The following is an 18,605-nucleotide window of genomic DNA, read 5'->3' as shown; positions in this document are numbered from 1 at the left end:
AATTATTAGCTTTTCATTCACAATCATTCAACAAGTCTCTAGGAAGTTCAAAACTTTCCCTTATCTCCCTGTCTTTTTCTAGCCCTCCAAACTATTCCAACCTCTGCCCATTACTGAGTTCCAAAGTTGCTTCCACATTTTCAGTTATCTTCATAGAAACCCCCCTCTTGTGGCGCTAATTTTTGGTATTAGTCCATTCTCACACTGCTATAAATAAATACCTGAAACTAGGTTGTTTATAAAGAAAAGAGGTTTAATTGGTTCATGATTCCACGGGTTGTACAGGAAGTGTGGCTGGAGAAGCCGGAGGAAACTTACAAGCACGGTGGAAAGTGAAGGAGAAGCTGGCACATCTTACATGGCTGGAGTAGGAGGAAGAGAGAGTGAAGTAGGGGGTGCTACACTTTTAAACAACCAGATCTCATGAGGACTGACTCACTACCATAAGAAATACACGGGAAAAATCCACCCTCATGTTCAAATTAACTCCCACCAGGTCCCTCTTCTAACATTAGGGATTACAATTTGATGTGAGATTTGGGAGGGAACACAGACCTAAAGCATATCAGTGGGGGAAGAAAACCATACTCAGTAAATGGTGCTGGGAACACTGACAAGTCACATGTAGAAGAATGACACTGGATTCTCATCTCTCATCTTATACAAAAATCAACTCAAGGTAGATCAAAGACTTAAATCTAAGACATGAAGACATTAGAATTCAAGAAGATAACATTGAAAAAACTCTTCTAGACATTGGCTTAGGTAAAGAATTCACATTTACGAACCCAAAAGCAAATGCAACAAAAATAAATAAATGAGATCTATTTAAATAAACTAAATATCTTCTGTACAACAAAAGAAATAATCACCAGAGTAAACAGACCACTCACAGAGTGGGAAACAAACTATTCACAAACTATGCATCTGACAAAAGACTAAGATCCAAAATCCACAAAGAATTCGAAAAAATCAACAACAACAAAAAAATCACATCAAAAAGCGGGCTAAGGACATGAATAGACAATTCTCAAAAGAAGATATACAAATGGCTAACAAACACATGAAAACTTGCTCAGCATTACTAATTATTAGGGAAATGCAAATCAAAACAACAATGCAATACCACCTCACTCTTGCAAGAATGGCCATAATTAAAAATAATAAATAAAAAAAGATTTCGGCGTGGAGGAGGTGATCAGGAAATACTTCTATGCTGCTGTTGGGAATGTAAACTAGTATGGCTGCTATGGAAAACAGCGTGGAGATTTTTAAAAGAACTAAAAGTAGAACTACAATTTGATCCAGCAATTCCACTACTGGGTATCTACCCAGAGGACAAGAAGTTAATATTCAAAAAGAATACTTGTACATGCATGTTTCTAGTGGCACAATTCACAATAGCAAAATAGTGGAGCCAACACAAATGTCTATCAATCAATGAATGGATTTTTAAAAAGTTTATATATATATATATATATATATATATATACACACACACACACACACACATTCCATTGTATATATACACATACACACACACACACACATATATATACAATGGAATACTGTGCAACCACAAAAAGAAATGGATTATCAGCATTTCCAGTAACCTGGATGAGATTGGAGACTATTATTTTAAGTGAAGTAACTCAGGAATGGAAAACAAATATCATATGTTCTCAATGATATGTGGGAGCTAACCTATGAGGACACAAAGGCATAAAAATAATATGATGGGCTTTGGGGACTTGGGGGGAAGTGTGAGAGGGGGATGAGGGATAAAATACTACAAATATGATGCAGTATATACTGCTTGGGTGATGGGTGCACCAAACTGTCACAAATCACCAATAAAGAAATTACTTATGTAACCAAATACAATCTGTATCACAATAACATGGGAAAAAATAAACTAAACTAATGAGTTTTAAAAAGTAAAAATAAAATAAAATATCAGTACAAAGACAAAAATATATACAAACTGCCAATAAACATATGAAAAAAATGTTCAACATCACTAATCATCAGGGAAATGCAAAATAAAACCATAATACCAGAGACATGGAATCAACCTAAGTGCCATCAATTACAGATTGAATACAGAAAATGTGGTACATATACACCATGGAATACTATGCAGCCATAAAAAAGAACAAGGTCATGTCTTTTGAGGGAACATAGATGGAGCTAGAGGCCATTATCCTTAGCAAATTAATGCAGGACCAGAAGAAAAATACTTCATGTTCTCACTTATAAGTGGAAGCTAAACGATGAGAGCTCATAAACACAAAGAAGTAAATGACAAACACTGGGGCCTATTTGAGAGTGGAGGGTGAGAAGAGGGAGAAGAGCAGAAAAAATAACTACTTTTTGCTTTGCTCAGTACCTGGATGGTGAAATAATCTGTACAACGAACACCCGTGACAAGGGGTTTACCTACACAACAAACCTGCACATGTACACTTGAACTTAAAAGAAAAGTTAAAGAATGGTAAAAATAAATAAATTGGGGAAAATTTTTTTAAATTTCCTTTTTATTCCATCTTCTTGGGCCCCTCACTTGCAAATAGAGGCCCACATACATGAATGTTTAGCACCATCACGGATGGCATCCCGGAGGAATCGCAACGCTGACAGAGTTAGACATCAAGGACATTATTATCACAGAGTATATTTATTCTTTGGGGGCTTCAGTTATAACTGGAAAGACCAAAAAACCTTTGAGATGAGGAGGCTTTAGAGTTCATTAAAGAGTTTCTGCTTTTTGAGCAATCCCAAATTTGCTGGGAGAAGACAATGAATTTTGATTGAGCAGGAGGAGGAAAGATGTTGAGTAGATTTTCAGAAGCAATTCAAAAATTATTAGTTGAACATTCACCCTGGACTCTATGTAATCTCTTTGTATCTGAGATGTCATTCCTGGCCACCATGAGCACAGAGTAGCAGCTGAATAAGGATGAATGTAACAAATGACCTTCAGGAAGTGCATTGAGCTGGTGAATATCATTCAAGAAAGGGTAGTCACTGTGTGTTTGCCTGGCAGGGCTGGCATGTAAAATTATCTCAGTTATTCAAATAAAATGACTGCTGGGCAAGCAGCAAGTCGATGTGAAATCCAAGTCATTTTCTGCTCATTAAGCCAGTGGTTTCAGGATAGTTTTCATCCACTCAGAGCACAAATTACATAATTCCCCAAAAAAATGAATTCTGTGGTGGTGATGGGGCCTATAATCCATTATCAAAATAGAGAAGTGATCAAGACTGTGAAATGGAAGGTGTAAGGAGGAGAGTGTACCTAATCAGAACCCAAGAGTTTCCACTGAGAGGGGAGGGAATTTCATTCCATACTGGAAAGAAACAGGAAGAGAGGCATGAAGAGTGTCATTCACTGTGCGTTAGCATCTCAAGGTATCTGGATGTTAGGTTAAAGGAAAGGTAAGGAGAGAGGCATACCCACGAGTGAGGTTGGAGTTGCAGAAACTGTTGCAATGAACATGGGGAGAGACGATGAGAATGATTAAAATGACACCTGAGATGGCCCTTGCAAACAAAGAGGCTATTTAGTGGGACTCTCTTCAATCTGCCTTCATTGATTTTTAAGTAATATGTTGTTTCTCTTCTCCTAAGTTGTTCTCCATACATGCTACGAAGCAGATAATCACAGCTCTTCTATTGGGGAAAGGTCTGTCATTCTGCCATCTTGGTAGGAACTCCAAGCAGCTGAGAATGGAGGGCGAGGACAAGTGCTACAGAGAAATATTCCTAGAGAAAATGAAAATAGCTGTCTGGTTGGTTTCACCAGTGATATGGATTAGTGAGTGCTGTCTATTTTATTTTGCCCCTCTAAAGTAGGTGTGTTCATTGCCTTTTTCCTGTCTCTTTTTGTCTTTTTGGTTTCATTTGTATAAAGCAGATGGTATGTCCCTTTGGTGCACATGTTGAGAGAGATTGCAAGTGATAATTTTTAGTCACCTGATAGACACCATATCCTGATTAGATAAGATACTGCACTTCACTCTGAGCCTGTTCCTGTTGTAGTATTGCCTTCAGAGATCCCTTACAGGGTTAGTGTTGTTGGTATGTGGGAAGTATATAAGCCAGTAATAACTGAATGGAACTAGTTGCCAAGGATGGCCCCTCATGACTACAGTCACAATAACCACAGCTTGTGGAGTCCTCTCCTTTTGATTAGGGCTGTCTATGTGACTCACCATGGTCAATGTAAAGTTATAGAAGTGACACTGTCTGCCATTCAAAGGTAGGTCTTATAATGCCATGTACTGTCTCCATGAGCCTTTTGAAAGGCTTTCTTTGCTGAAAGCCAATCACCATTCATTAAGTCCAAGAACCATGAGACTCTCCTGATTTGAACATATTCAAGGCATGAATGGAAAGGTGTGGTAGTGAAAGAGATAACCAGCCAGTTTCTAGGTGTTCACTCAGCCCTAGTGTTGACTTGGACATGAGTGAAGCATCCTCTGAAATCCCAGGCTAAAAGATTTCTCTAAAAACATGACTCCCATCACATGACCTACCACTTACATGAGTTCAATAAACCTGTAAAGCTGGGAGAGATCAAAATAAATGATTGATTTTAGTCAATATGTGTTGGGAGGTTTGTTATGCTACAATTTGTCACTGGAACAGCAGTAAAGCAGGGTCTGTTCACTGTGTCCATGTGCATGAACTGTGTCTATTCCAATAACAATCTACATGTTCTCTGATCTACAACCATGACCATTTATTTCCAAAGAGAAACCCCTGGATTCTGCACACAAAAAATGGAAAAATCTTTGAATATTTGGAAATAAGAATAATTGGGATTCTTTAAGGAAAACACTGGGCTCCAGTATTTCCCTACTACTTAGATTGAAAACTTCACAATGTGCCTACACAATAAGCATCCTGAGAACAATGAAAAAAATTAAGGAATTCCATATGATTTTCCTCAAGTTACAGCTTCTGCCCAAAGCCACTAGGTACACCTATGTGGCTGTAAGCAGCTACCTAACATTTCAGTGCGGTGAGTCATCTGACATTGGGTAAGGATTTTGGTTCAGACTGTCTGACGTCAACTACATACTATAGAAGGATGTTGTTTCTAATGTCTTCTCAGACATTCCAGGGACCTTGTCACTCACTCCCTTTGTCACAGGAAGGTTTATCCCCTTTGATTTCCTGATGCCTCCCATAGAATGCCCTGGCCCCTCTTGGGGATGACCACTTCCTCTTTTCCCCTCTTAAAGCAAGAACCAACGATGTGGGGTTTGGTGCTGTTTTAATGATCCAGTGTAGGGGAAAGGGTGAGGAGGGATTATTCTGTTAGCAGGCTCTGGGAATCCCATGGTCAGGTAGAAAGTGGGATTCCTTAACAATGAGGAGTCTGATCATCTCCCTCAATCGCTGATAAGCACTCTGGTCAGGGAGATATCTCTCAACACTTGCAGCATCTTCACAGATGCTGGCGGGAATCGATGGGCAAAGTTGTAAATGCGTTGGCCATTTACCATTACCTACAAGAGGAAAAATGCATCAGAAAGACAGTAGGCACCAAACAGGTTTTCAGTCCTTTCTCCTCTCTGACCTAGTACAAATAACCTTCCCCACGAAAACTCCTAGTTACACAAAAGTGAACCTAGTAGACACATTTTTGTTTACAGGCTACATTTTGTGCCTATTTGAGACAGGTGCTCATTTTATTTCTAATGTTTTCTCTCATTCCCCTAGTGAAGTTATACACCATGTCACACAGACCCTGTTTACTCAGCCTCCCTTCTAACCTGGAAGATCCCCATCACCAGGGACTGTGTCTCAGGAACTTGAGACCCTGCATCTCACACAGGACCTGCCACAGGGCTACTGCTAGACCATGTTCATTGAGTGCATACTTTTCAGTTCCATGAACTGTGACTGCCTTTTACTACTGATGGCACAGTTCCTCTTTGGAGTAGCCTACATCTGAGATGGTAGTGGCAAAGAATGAAACCCAGGATTCTTAGAGAGTTAAGGGAGGACAGGTCTTGTAAAACATAGGATATTATCTTCAACAACTTTTAAGCATAGAAAAAGAGCCCTCACTTGACTCTGAATAAGATGTGAATCTTTTGGCCTATTCATTAGAGAAAACCAAAAAGTATGGATATATTCCTTATATTGAGGCTATAGAGAAAGTCACCTTCTTAATGCAAATTTTTCAAATTTAAAATTTACACATTTTTGAGCTGGTTTTTTCATTTTTTTCTAATTATCTTCCAGTATAAGTATTGGGAAATTAGTAATGACAAGAGGATTGACTATAAAACTTAATACAGCATCATATATGAGAGCAAAATACTGGAAAAAACTTTAATGCCCAAAAAAGGGTCAAGTTCAATAATTTTGGGTAAACTTTTTAATGGAATATTATGCAATCATTAAAAACTGAAGTGGAACCATGGACTGATAGTGCCTTGAAGATATATTCTTTGTCAACAAATCAACTTAATTCCTGAAGTGTAATGTGTAGAGAAACTTATACCGGGATTTGCTTAAAAACAAATGAAATCATAGACATATCTATATCCGTCCATAGGCAAAGGTTTCCTCTGAAAGGCTGAGCACAGTGGCTTATGCCAGTAATCCCAGTATTTTGGGAGGCCAGGGTGAGCAAATCACGCAAGGTCGGGAGTTCAAGACAAGCCTGGCCAACATGGTGAAACTCCGCTTCTACTAAAAATACAAAAGTTAGCCAGGTGTGATGGCATGCACCTGTAATTCCAGCTATTGGGAGGCTAAAGCAAGAGAATCGCTTGAATCTGGGTGGTGGAGTTTGCAATGAGCTGTGATCACACCACTGCACTCCAACCTGGATGACAAAGTGAGACTGTCTCAAAAAAATTAAAAAAAAAAAAATTCTTTCTGAAGAAGAGCGGAACTCTAGTAATGCTGTTCTTATGAGTAGAATTGGGACCCAAAAGTTAGACAAAGACACAATTTTTGAATGATTAAAATCACCTTTTTCTTAAGTATACTGTATACATTCAGCTAAATGAAAATTTAAAGAATGGCAGAAGTAGAAATGAGCACTATGGGAAAAGACAGATTCTCCACTTTGGGGGAAATGGCAGGTGAGCCGACCTTGATGTTGGTCAGATTTTGGAAAGAGCAGAGGATGGCAGTGCAAGCAGAGGGTGCTCTGTGATGAAAATCTGAAACAGGAGTAGTTATGGAAGATGGGCCCCGAGGGACTGGTGGCACCAGGTCAATGAAAGCTGCCTCCTCTAGGAGCCCACAGAGCTCCAGTGCTGGAAGCTCCTGAGGTACTCACCTTGTATTCTTTGTGACGCACATAGATGCACAGCTCAAATGGTTTGCCATCTTCAAAGGGCAAATAGTAGCATTTCTCCTCGTACCTCCATATGCCAAACACACGACTGTTCATGATTGCAGGATGACCAAAGTGCAGTCGGAATTGGAAAGCAATATCTGAGTCCTCATCCGTCCCAGTGTAGAAATTCACCTCCAGCTGTGGGTCCTTGCTGAGGTCAAAGCACACAGCACGTTGGGCAGGTTCCTTCATAGTGCAGACACACACTCAACACACACACAAATCCCTGCAGTCCTGGTCCCTGTGGGGATGCTTCAGCTCCTCGTGCTCCCAGGCAGAGAGATGCTGTGCTCCTCATCCCCAGACAAAAACTGAGCACCAGTCAGGGACCTGGGCCTATGATCTGTTCATTTCCTGGAAATTCTATGCCCTTTAATAAAGAGCCACAGCCCCAACTCACTGAGTGTCCTCCTCCCCTGGTCCCCATGGCTGGCCCACATGCAGTTGCTGCAGGTCTCATGCCTGGTGCTGGAGGGTCTCCAGGGCGTGCACTTGCGTGAGGTCTTCATTATGCCAACTAGACATTTCCACATCACTCACACATAAGGTCACACCCTTAGCAAATATTCACCCTTCTCTCCTCCACCCCCTCCATTGGACCATGGAGTACTCACACAAAAGTGAGGATCGGTGTCCCTGTGATTATCACGCAGGAACCAACAGACAAGGAAACAGGCAGTGTGTATGGTACCTGCCAGGGTATTGAGAGTGATTGAGAGGTAAAGGGTCAGCCTCCCCTATTGTAACAGATTCCCATGGTGCAGGAGGTTAGAGATCACAGGGCAGACTCTGAGGCCTCTCCCCTTTCACCCTACCACAGTCAGGGCCCCATATTCCTGAAGATATGGTGGACCCATAGGTAGGAGCAATTGTTCAAGAGCCAGGCATCCTGGATTCCAGTCCTCATTCTGCCGCTTACTAGCAGTGCAATCTTAGATCTATTACTTAACCCTCCCTGCCTCGGTTTCCCCAGAACAAGGAGGATTGTCAGAAATTCCTACTTTGTAGGGTGTTCTCAGTAACAGAGGAGTTAATATACGTAAAACTTCTACTCTAATCCCTGGCATGTGTAGGGTCTGTTAGGGGTGACCTAACAGAACCGGGGAGTCCACCTGAGACATTGACCTGCCTTATTTTCAACTCTGAAAATGAAAACAAGACTTGAGGGTGACAGAATTTAGAAATTCAGTCCAGTGAGAAACAACACTTGTTGAAAAAGAGAGAAATGATGAAAGAACAGGAAACCCCTGTGTGTGGGAGGCACATGCATCACAATCATCAAGGGCAATGGACGTCCTTCCCAGAAGGGGGCACATTGCTGACAGCGCAGCCTCAGTACTTGCACATATGAAGCCTGTGGGTCAGGGACATAACTAGAGGGAACGATTGATTTCTACGACTACTACAAGTGGTTGATGATTTTTCCATATTTTTGAGATAGGGTCTTGCTTTGTCACCCAGGCTGACATGCAGTGGTGCAATCACAGCTCACTGAAACGTCGAACTCCTGGGCTGCAGTGATCCTCACACATCTGCCCCTTCTTGTGTAGCTGGGGCGAAAGGTGCCTGCCACTCTGCCAGTCTGATATTTAAAGGTTTTCAAAGAAAGGGTCTCACTATGATGCCCAGACTGGTCTCAAACTTCTGGCCCCAAGTTACCCTCCCATCTTTGCCTCCCAAATTGGTGGGGTGATGGCCATGAGCCAGTGAACCCAGCTGCTTTGTTGAGTAACATTCACAGTAAACTCTGTCTGAATTCAAACAGAGCTTTTTCTTTCATGAGTGGAGGAACAAGTTTAGTTTCAGTTCAGACAGAGCTTACCGTGAATATTTCGCATGGTTCAGTCACTGAAACCATGGCCTCTAATATTCTTCCCTAGCAAATCAGTGTCTGAACACTCTCCTGTTCCACAATGGGAAGAACAGGCTGAGCTGGGGCAAGGAAGCTGAGCTTGGGAAGCCAAAGCCAGTGGTCACTCTGTGCAGTCCCCACCTGAGGAACCATCACCCCCATAGTCTGCATTGCTCTTCCCTACTCTTACTGGGAAGACATCTACTGATGCTACATTTCGCTCTCATAAGTGACCTGAAACTAGTCCTTGGTAACTCACAATCCCCAAGATCCCTACCAGTTAAGCCATCTGGGATCCACATTGCCACACATGAAAAGACACACAGCTGCTTCACATACCTGCTCACTGTGCACATAAAGATGACCATGCACTGGTCTGGCTGTGAGCAAACATACACTCACATCACAGACAGGAAGACAAAGCACACTCAACCACTTACACTCACTCACACACCCGCCCGTCCTGGTGGGACATCTGCCTCCCACCTAAAGTCACTTAATCTCAGCAGAGTTCACTCTCATCAGATACCACCACACACTCACAGAGGGTTACACTGGTCCAGGATCCCCACCTCACACCCCACAGTCATCTCAGATACCACAGCCTCAGGGTTTCTCTTCCACACAACGACACCTCTCAGGAAAGCATTCGCAGTAGGAGTGCTCATATTTTCATCTCAGAAAATCTCCCCTGTTTCTTTCTTGGTTTATGTGACTTGAGATGGTTAAAGTCTGTGCCTTTTCAACTCACGGGTAGTGATGACATTGTTCTCTCCTTCTGGGTGACTCTTCGGAATTGTGTCCAGTCTTCTGTGTGAATCTCTGAGTGGGATCATTTAAATGCTGCAACTCAGAGATGCCCTCTGGCTTCATGCCAGATTCCAAGCCCCTCCCAGCAAGCTTTCCGTGTAGCAGGAGAAAGACTCAGATGTCAGGAAGAAACTCTGTCACAACCATAGCTGTTTGCTGTAAGGCAGTGGAAATGACAGTAGTGGAGGTACCAGGCTGTGGATTGGGTTACCAGGGATAGGATGATGGAGTGAGGGGTAGTGATTGTAAAGCTTCTCTTTGTGCCTCTCAAGCATTTTCTCCGCTGTGCAGAATCTAGCCAGAAGGTGTACATTCTCTCAATTTGTACAATGACTAAAAGTAAATTGGGAATTTTAGAAAAAGACGTTAGACCTAGAAGGCAATTCTCTTTGCATTTAAAGGTTCTGGGAGAGCCTTTGAAGGTCTGATCCTCCTGACCTTGATCCTCAGGAGAGAAGTAGAGAAGTTAATGCATGAACCTGCCTCACAGTAGGCCCCTTGGCTCTGCCATGTGAGGGTCACTCTCATCTGTCTGTCACATACCTGGACTCTAACTACATTCTCTGCTTTGTCTTGGAGTCCATGTAAAACAAAGTTTCAGAGATACTGTTTCTCCTGTAGATTCTGGGAGAAAAGTGAGATTGGTTTTTTTTCTTTTTTTTTTTTTTTACTTTTATTATAGGGGTACATATGCAGATAAAGTCGTGTCATGAGGTTTGTGGTACATAAGATTTCTTCACCTGGGTACTAAGCATAGTACCCAATAGTTGTTTTTTCTGCTCCTATCCCACCTTTCACCCTCCACCGTAAAGTAGGCTTCTGTGTGTGTTGTTCCCCTATTGGTGTCCCTGAGTCTCATCATTTAGTTCACAATTGTAAGTGAGAACATGGAGTATTTGGCTTTCTGTTCCTGCATTAGTTTACTAAGATTCATGGCCTCCAGCTCTATCCATGTTCCTGCAAAAGACATGACCTCATTCTTTTCTAGGGCTTCATAGTATTCCATTGTGCATATGTATCACATTATCTGTATGTAATCTGTCCTTGATGGGCATTTGGGCTCATTCTGTGTCTTTGCTATTGTGCATAGTGTTGAAAAGAACATTCATGTTCATATGTCTTTAAGGCAGAATCAGTTATATTCTTCTGTGTATACAATAGTGTATACACCTATCCCAGTAATGGGGTTGCATTTTTCTAACGTTCAGGGATGTTGAGCTTCTTTTCATTTGCTTGTTGGCCACCTGTATGTCTTGTTTTGAAAACTGTCTATTAATGTTCTTGGTCTACTTTTTTTGAGACAGGATTTCACTATGACACCCAGGCAGAAGTGCAGTGGTGAAATCTCGACTAACTGCAACCTCTGCCTGGGCTCAGGCAATCCTCCCAGCTCAGCTTTCTAAGTAGCTGAGATTACAGGTGCTTGAGACAAGACTTGGCTAATTTTTCTATTTTTCATAGAGATAGGGTTTTGCCATGTTGCCGAAGCTGGTCTTGAACTTCTGGACTCAAGCAGTCCTCAGCCTCCCAAAGTGCTGGAATTACAAGCAAGAGCCACTGCTCCCAGCCCTTTGCCCATTTTTTATGGGGTTGTTTGTTCTTTTCTTGTAAAGTTGTTAAAGTTCCTTATAGATGTTAGATATTAGACAATTTTCAGATACATAATTTGCAAATATTTTCTCCTTTTCTGTAGGTTGTCTGTTGGTTCTGTTGATAGGTTCTGTTGCTGTGCAGAATCTTTTTAGTTTAAATTGATCAATTTGTCCGTTTTTCCTTTTCTTGTGATTGCCTTTCGCATCTTTGTCATGAATCTTTTGCCTATTCCTACATTCGGAATGGTATTGCCTTAGGTAGTCTTCCAGGATTTTTATAGTTTTGGGTTTCACATTTAAGTCTTTAACTCATCTTGAGTTAATTTTTCTATATAATCAAGAAAGTGGTTCAGGTTCGATCATCTGCACATGACTAGCTAATTATCCGAAAATTATTTCCTGAATAGGAATCTTTTTTCCATTGCTTGTTTGATCAACGTTGTCGAAAACCAGATGGCTGTAGGTGTGGGACCTTACTTCTTGTCTCTCTGTTCTGTTCCATTGGTCAATGTGTCTGTTTTTGTGCAAGTACTATGCTGTTAGGTTACTTCAAGCTATAGTACAGCTTGAAGTTGGGTAATGTGATGCTTCCAGCTTTGTTCTTTTTACTTTGAATTGTCTGGGTTATTCAGCTTACTCTTGGTTCCATATGGATTTTAAAATAGATTTTTCTAATTCTGTGAAGAATGTTATTGATAGTGCAATAGGAATACCGTTGAATCTGTACATTTCTTTGGGCATTGTGGCTGTTTTAATGATCATTATTCTTGCCATCCATGAGCATGGAATGTTTTTCCATTTGTTTGGGTCATCTCTACTTCTTTAAGCAGTGTTTTGTAATTCTCCTTGTACCATCTTACACCTCCTGGTTAGCTGTATTCCTAGGTATTGTATTCTTTTCATGGCAATTGTGAATGGAATTGCATTCCTGATTCGGCCCTATGGTTCGCTGTCATTGGCATATAGGACTTCTAGTGATTTTTGCATATTGATTTTGTATCCTGAAGCTTTGCGAAAGTTGTTTACCAGCTTAATGATAGTTTGGGTGGGAACTGTGAGGTTTTCTAGATATAGAATCATGTCTGTAAACATGGATTGTTTAACTTCGTTCTGTATTTGGATGCCATTTGTTGCTTTCTCTTGCTGAACGCTCCGGCTGGTACTTCAAATACTATGCTGAATAAAAGTGGTGATAGAGAGCATTGCAGAAATTGTGGTTTGAAAATCCAGATTCAATTCTTGCTCCATATATCATGCATATTTTGAGCTGCAATTTGTCAACTACAAAACAAAACAAAAAAATTATCTCCTAATTCTGTTTTATTGGCCGCTCACTTGCAAATACAGGCCTAGAAGCACCAGTGTTCAGCACCACGGACAGCACCACAGAGGAAACAGTTTTGATGGACTTTGGCATCAAGGACATTTTCAAAGAGTAGATTTATTCTTTGGGGACTTTCAGCAAAAACTGAAAAAGCCCCACAGACCATTCAGAAGGCAAGGTTTTAGAGTCCAGAATAACCTTCTATGTTTTGAGTAATGCTATATTTAGTGGGAATGCTATATTTAGTGAATTTAGGTTGAGGAGCATGAAAAAGATGTTGAGCGGGTCCCCAGAGGCAAATTAAAGTTCGTTTGTTGGACATCACTTCCTGGTCTCTATATCTTCTCTTTTTATCTGAGACGTCACTCCTGGCCACCATAAGCACAGGATAGTAGGTAGTATAAAGATGAGTATAACAAATGGACTATGTGAACTGAACTGAGCTGGTGAATATCAGTTAAGAAAAGTCAGTCACTGTGTGTTTGTCTAGCAGGGGCAGCATGTAGGACCCTGTAGGTTATTCAAATACAATGGGCATCATCCAGGGATATGTAGATATGAAATCAAACTCATGTTATTCTAAGAAAGACATGGGTTCCAAGATAGTCTTTACCCACTTTGAGCAAGAATTGCCTAATTCCCCCAAAAACTGAATTCCATGCAGATGAGAGGGCCTATGATCCATCAACAAAACAGAGAAGTGACCAAAACTGTGAGAGGGATGATATATGGAGGTCAGTGTACCTAATAAGAAGCTGAGATTTTCCAGTGAGAGGGGAGGAAATTTCAGTTTACACTTTAAAGAAACAAAGAAGTGAGCCATGAATGTGTTATTTACTGTTCATTGACACCTCAAGGTAACTGGATGTTAAGTTAAAGGAGGGCAAAAAGAGAGGCACACCCATGAGTAAGGTTGCTGTTGAACAAGCTGTGACAACGAACATGGGAAGAAAGGATGAGGATGACCAAAATGATGCCTGAGATGGGCCCTGCAGAAAAAGAGGCTATTTGATGAGACCCTCTTCAATCTGCATTGTTTGGCTTTTAGGTAATATACTGTTTATCTTCTCCTAAGTGGTCCTCTATCTGTGCTATGATCTAAATGATCACAGCTCTTGTAGAAAGAAAAGGGCTGTCACTATGCAATCTTGTTAGGAGCTTCAAGAAGCTGACAATAGATGGTGGAGCCAATTGTTGCAGAGAAACATTTTCAGAGAAGATGAAAATAGGGTCCAATAATGTGGACCAGTGACTGCTGCCTATTTTCTTTTTTGTTCTTGTTTGTTTTTATTTGTCTCTTTGTTTTAATTTTTATTTATGTTCAATGAGCTAGCACAGTTTCATTCATTGGGTGCATGTTTTGCTTATCAATTTAAAGAAGATCACTTAGTCCAACTTAATGAAACCTATATCCTTCAAGTACTTATAAAAACACAAGCAGCAGATATCAAGACAGTATATCAACAGAAGGCCATGCTTGTTTGAGCAGATGTAACAAGAGTGAGAACCCTGGCTGAATTTTCGTGGGTGGTTCCAGTAAAGCTGTTGGTGACCCATCTTGCTTTCAGAGTGCTGTTTATTATCTTTTCCTTTTCTAAAATAAGCGTGTTCACTGCATTTTCCTATATCTGTTTCAGTCTAATATTTTGATTTCTATAGGGCAGATAATGTATTCTTTTAGTGCATATGTTGAGAGAAAGTGCACCTGATAATTGGTAGTCACCTCATGGACAGCAGATCCTAATCAGATGATAAGATGCTGAACTTCAATCTGAGCCTGTTTCTGTAGTTCTGTTGTGTTCAGTGGTTCCTTACAGGATTAGTGGTTTTGGAATGTGGGAAACATGTAAGCCATTGAGGACTGGGTGATAATAGTTGCCAAGGATGCTCCCTCATGACCACATGTCAAAATAACCACAGCTTGTGGAATCACTTACCTTTGATGTGGGCTGTCTGTATAGCTCACTGTGTTCAATACAATGTCACAGTACTGACACTGTCTGCCTTTGTAAGCTAGGTCCTATGATGCCTTGTACCTTCTTCCTGAGCTTTTGGAAGGCTTTCTTTAGTGGAAGCCAATCATCATTCATTCAGTCCAAGAACCACGAGACTCTCATGATTTGAGGGAATTCAAGGCATGGATTGGGAGGTGAGGTAGGAAAGGAAATAACCAGTCAGCCCCCAGGTGTTCACCCAGCCCCAGTGTTGAGTCAGACATGAGTGAAGCATCCTCTGGAATTCCAGCCTAAAAGATTCTTCAGAAAACGAGACTCTCACCACATAATCTACCACCCACATGAGTCCAGTTAACTGAGAAAGATCAGAATAAATGATTGTTCTAAGTCAATATGTGTTGGGAGGTTTGCTGCGCTGCAATGCCTAGTGAAACAGCAGCAAAGCAAGGTCTGCTCACTGTGTCCATGTGTATGAATTGTGTCCATCCAAACAATAAACTACATATTTTCTGGTCTAAACCCATGACTATTTGTTTCCAAATAGAAATTCCAGGATTCTGCCACAAACATCAGAAAAATCTCGCAGTTGTTTTTAAATATCAACAATTAGAGTTCTTTAAGAGAAATCTTTGGACTCCTATGATTACCTAATGATTGCTTGAATTAAAATTTTCACACCAGACATGTGTCTTTTTCTAAAGTTCCTGCATGGAAGTCTGTATAGAGCCAAGCACCATGTTTATATACAACAAATATCCTGAGAACAATGGAAAGAATTAGGAAATTCCCCCAGATTGTCCTCAAGTTACAAAATTTCTCCCTAAAGCCATGAGGTACACCTGTGTGGCTGTAAACAGCTACCTAACATTTCAATGCAGTGAGTCATCTGAGATTGGGTAAGGATTTTGTTTCAGAGTCACTGACGTCAACGACGTGCCATAGAAGGATGCTGTACCTAATGACTCCTAAGACATTCTAGGCACATTGTCACTCACTCCTGGAGTCACAAGAAGATTTCTCCTCTTTGATTTCTGGATGCCTCCCATAGAATTCCTCAGGTCCTCTTGGGGATGACCACTTTCTCTTTCCCCCTTAAAGCAAGAACCAAAGAAATCCTGGGTAGTTTGGTGATGTTTTAGCAACCAAGGGTAGGGGAAAGCGTGAGGAGAGGACATGCTGTTAGCAGGCTCTGGAGATCCTATGGTCACATAGAAAAGGGATTCCTCAACAATGGAGAGTGTGGTGATCTCCCTTAATTGCAGACAGACATTGAGGTCAGGGAGACATCTCTCCACACTTGCACTGTCTTCACAGAACGTGGTGGAAGTTGATGGACAAAGCTGTAACAGTGTTGGCTATTTCTTATTACCTACAGGAAGAAAAATGCATCAGAAAGACAGTATGCCTTCAAACAAGCTTTCACCCTCTTCTCTACTCTGTCCTAGTACTTACAACATACCGTGAGAAAACTCCTTGTTATATAATTGAACCCAAGACACACACTTCTGTTTACAGATTAACTTTCTTGCCTATTTTAGACAGTTGCTCACTTTATTTCTAATTTTTCTCTTATTCTTCAAGAAATGCTTTACCACTCTGTGACACATGGTCTATGTTTGCTCAGCCTCCCCTCTATCCTGGAAAATCCCCATGGCTGCTGACTGTGTTTCACCAACTTGAATCCCTGCATCTTGTACAGGGGTTCACACAGGGTTAACGCTAGACCATGTTCATTGAATGTATATCTTTCAGTTCCACGAACTACAACCGCCATTCACTGCTGATGGCCCAGTATCTCTTTGGAGTTGCCTAGATCAGGGCTGATGGTGGCCAAGAATAAAATTCAAGTGCTGTTGGAGAGGTAGAATCGGACAAGTGTTGCAAAACATAGAATATCATTTTGAACAGCTTCTAAGAATAGGTAAAGTTCCCTCACTTGAATCTGAATAAAATGTGAATCTTTTCGCCTACCCATTAGAAAGAGCCAGAACATTTGGACATATTCTCTATTACTAAGGTTGTAAAGTAACTTTATAGGTGTTAATTCGTTAAATTTAAGATGCACATATTTCATTTCTTTGTGATATCTTTCAATATAAGTAAGAGAGGTGAATAATGACAAGAGAATTGACTAGAAGTCTTAATATAGCACCATTTGCAAAAGAAAAATATTGGAAATAACCTCAATGCCCATCAAAAAAGTCAAGGTCCACAATTTTTGGTAATCCTTCTAATGCAACATTATGCAACCTTTGAAAACTGAGGCAGCACCATCAATAGATGATGTCTTCAAGATGTATTCTTTGACAACAAATCAACTCAGTTCCTAAAGTGTAAGGTGGAGAGCAACATATACCAGGATTTGTTTAAAAACAAATAAATTAATAAATCTATATGTTTCCATAAGCAGAGATTTCCTGTGGAAGGAGAATAAAACACTGGTAATATTCTCAGCAGTAAGATTGGGTCCAGGAGTAAGACAAAGACTTATTTTTTCATTGACTAAAACAATTTTATTCTTATGAATATTGTGTCAGTCCACTACCTGAAAACTTAAATAACAGCACAAATAGAAAGGAGAACAATGGAAAAGACAGAGGAGATTCTCCTTCTTGGGAAAAATGCCAGGTGAGCTGATATTGACTCTGGTCAGATTTGGGAAAAGAGCTGAGGATGGCAGTGCAAGCAGAGGGTGCTCCGTGATGAAAAGCCCAGGGCAGGAGTAGTTATGGCAGATGGGTCCTGAAGGACTATTGGGGCCAGGTCAGAAAGAGCTGCCTGCTGCTCTGAGAGCCCATGGAGGCCTTGTACCGGGAGCTCCTAGGATGCTGACCTGGTACTCATTGTCCAGCACCAAGATGCTCAGATTATGTTTTGCCATCCTCAAAGGGCACATTGTGGCATCTCTTCTCACACTTCCAGGTCCCACACACATAGCTGTTTATGATCAAACAATGGTGAAAGTGTACTCAGAAATGGAAGCCGATGTCTGAGTCCTCATTTGTCCCTGTGTAGAAATCCATCTGCAGCTCTGGGCAAAGCACACAGAGTGTTAGGCAAGCCCCTTCTTTGTGGGGAACACACTTAACACAAATACAAATCCCTTCCCCCGTTTCAGGGAAGAAAGCAGTCTCCATGGTGATACTGCAGGCCTGGTCCCTGTGGGGCTATTTAGCTCCTCGTTCCCCCAGGTGAGGACACACTCTGCCCCTCATCATAAGATCAAAAGTGAGCCACTCTAATTTACCTGGGCCTATGACTTGTCCATTCCTTAAAAATTCTATCCCCATTGGATCTAATTAAACTAAAGAGCTTCTTCACAGCAAAAGAAACTATCATCAGAGTGAACAGGCAACCTACAAATGGGAGAAAAATTTTGCAATCTATCCATCTGTTAAAGGGCTAATACCCAGAATCTACAGAGAACTTAACCAAATTTACAAGGAAAAAAAAAAACCCCATCAAAAAGTGAGCAAAGGTTATGAACAGACACTTCTCAAAAGAAGATATTTATGCAGCCAACAGACATAAGAAAAAATGCTTATCATCACTGGTCATTAGAGAAATGCAAATCAAACCACAATCAGATATCATCTCATGCTGGTTAGAATGGCAATCATTAAAAAGTCAGGAAACAACAGATGCTGAAGAGGCTGTGGAAAAATAATAATGCTTTTACACTGTTGTTGGGAGTGTAAATTAG

At 41.0% G+C, this 18,605-nt stretch overlaps 2 protein-coding genes across 2 annotated transcripts in view; both read right to left on the bottom strand.

The window, feature by feature from the left end:
* Nucleotides 1-232: 232 nt before the first annotated feature.
* On the bottom strand, nt 233-9,787 carry LOC101866707 (placental protein 13-like). Its single transcript, XM_045381246.3, is given in 5 exon segments — nt 233-5,516; nt 7,310-7,520; nt 7,984-8,060; nt 8,634-8,680; nt 8,683-9,787. Coding segments are annotated over 5 exon segments (567 nt in total). The 5' UTR covers nt 8,798-9,787; the 3' UTR covers nt 233-5,399.
* An 889-nt stretch (nt 9,788-10,676) lies between these two features.
* LOC107128627 (small ribosomal subunit protein uS14-like) overlaps nt 10,677-18,605 on the bottom strand; it is a 108,512-nt gene continuing 100,583 nt past the window's right edge. The window contains exons 6-7 of the mRNA XM_074023496.1: nt 17,736-17,933; nt 10,677-16,271 (exon numbers count right to left, since the gene is read on the bottom strand). Of these exons, the coding sequence (XP_073879597.1) occupies nt 14,334-14,504 (171 nt within the window). The 5' untranslated portion in view covers nt 14,505-16,271; nt 17,736-17,933 and the 3' untranslated portion in view covers nt 10,677-14,333. The remainder of the gene's footprint in view (nt 16,272-17,735; nt 17,934-18,605) is intronic.

The sequence above is a fragment of the Macaca fascicularis genome, chromosome 19 (assembly GCF_037993035.2).
Source record: "Macaca fascicularis isolate 582-1 chromosome 19, T2T-MFA8v1.1".
Lineage (NCBI taxonomy): Eukaryota > Metazoa > Chordata > Mammalia > Primates > Cercopithecidae > Macaca > Macaca fascicularis.
This window is presented reverse-complemented; position numbering and strand designations above follow the sequence as displayed.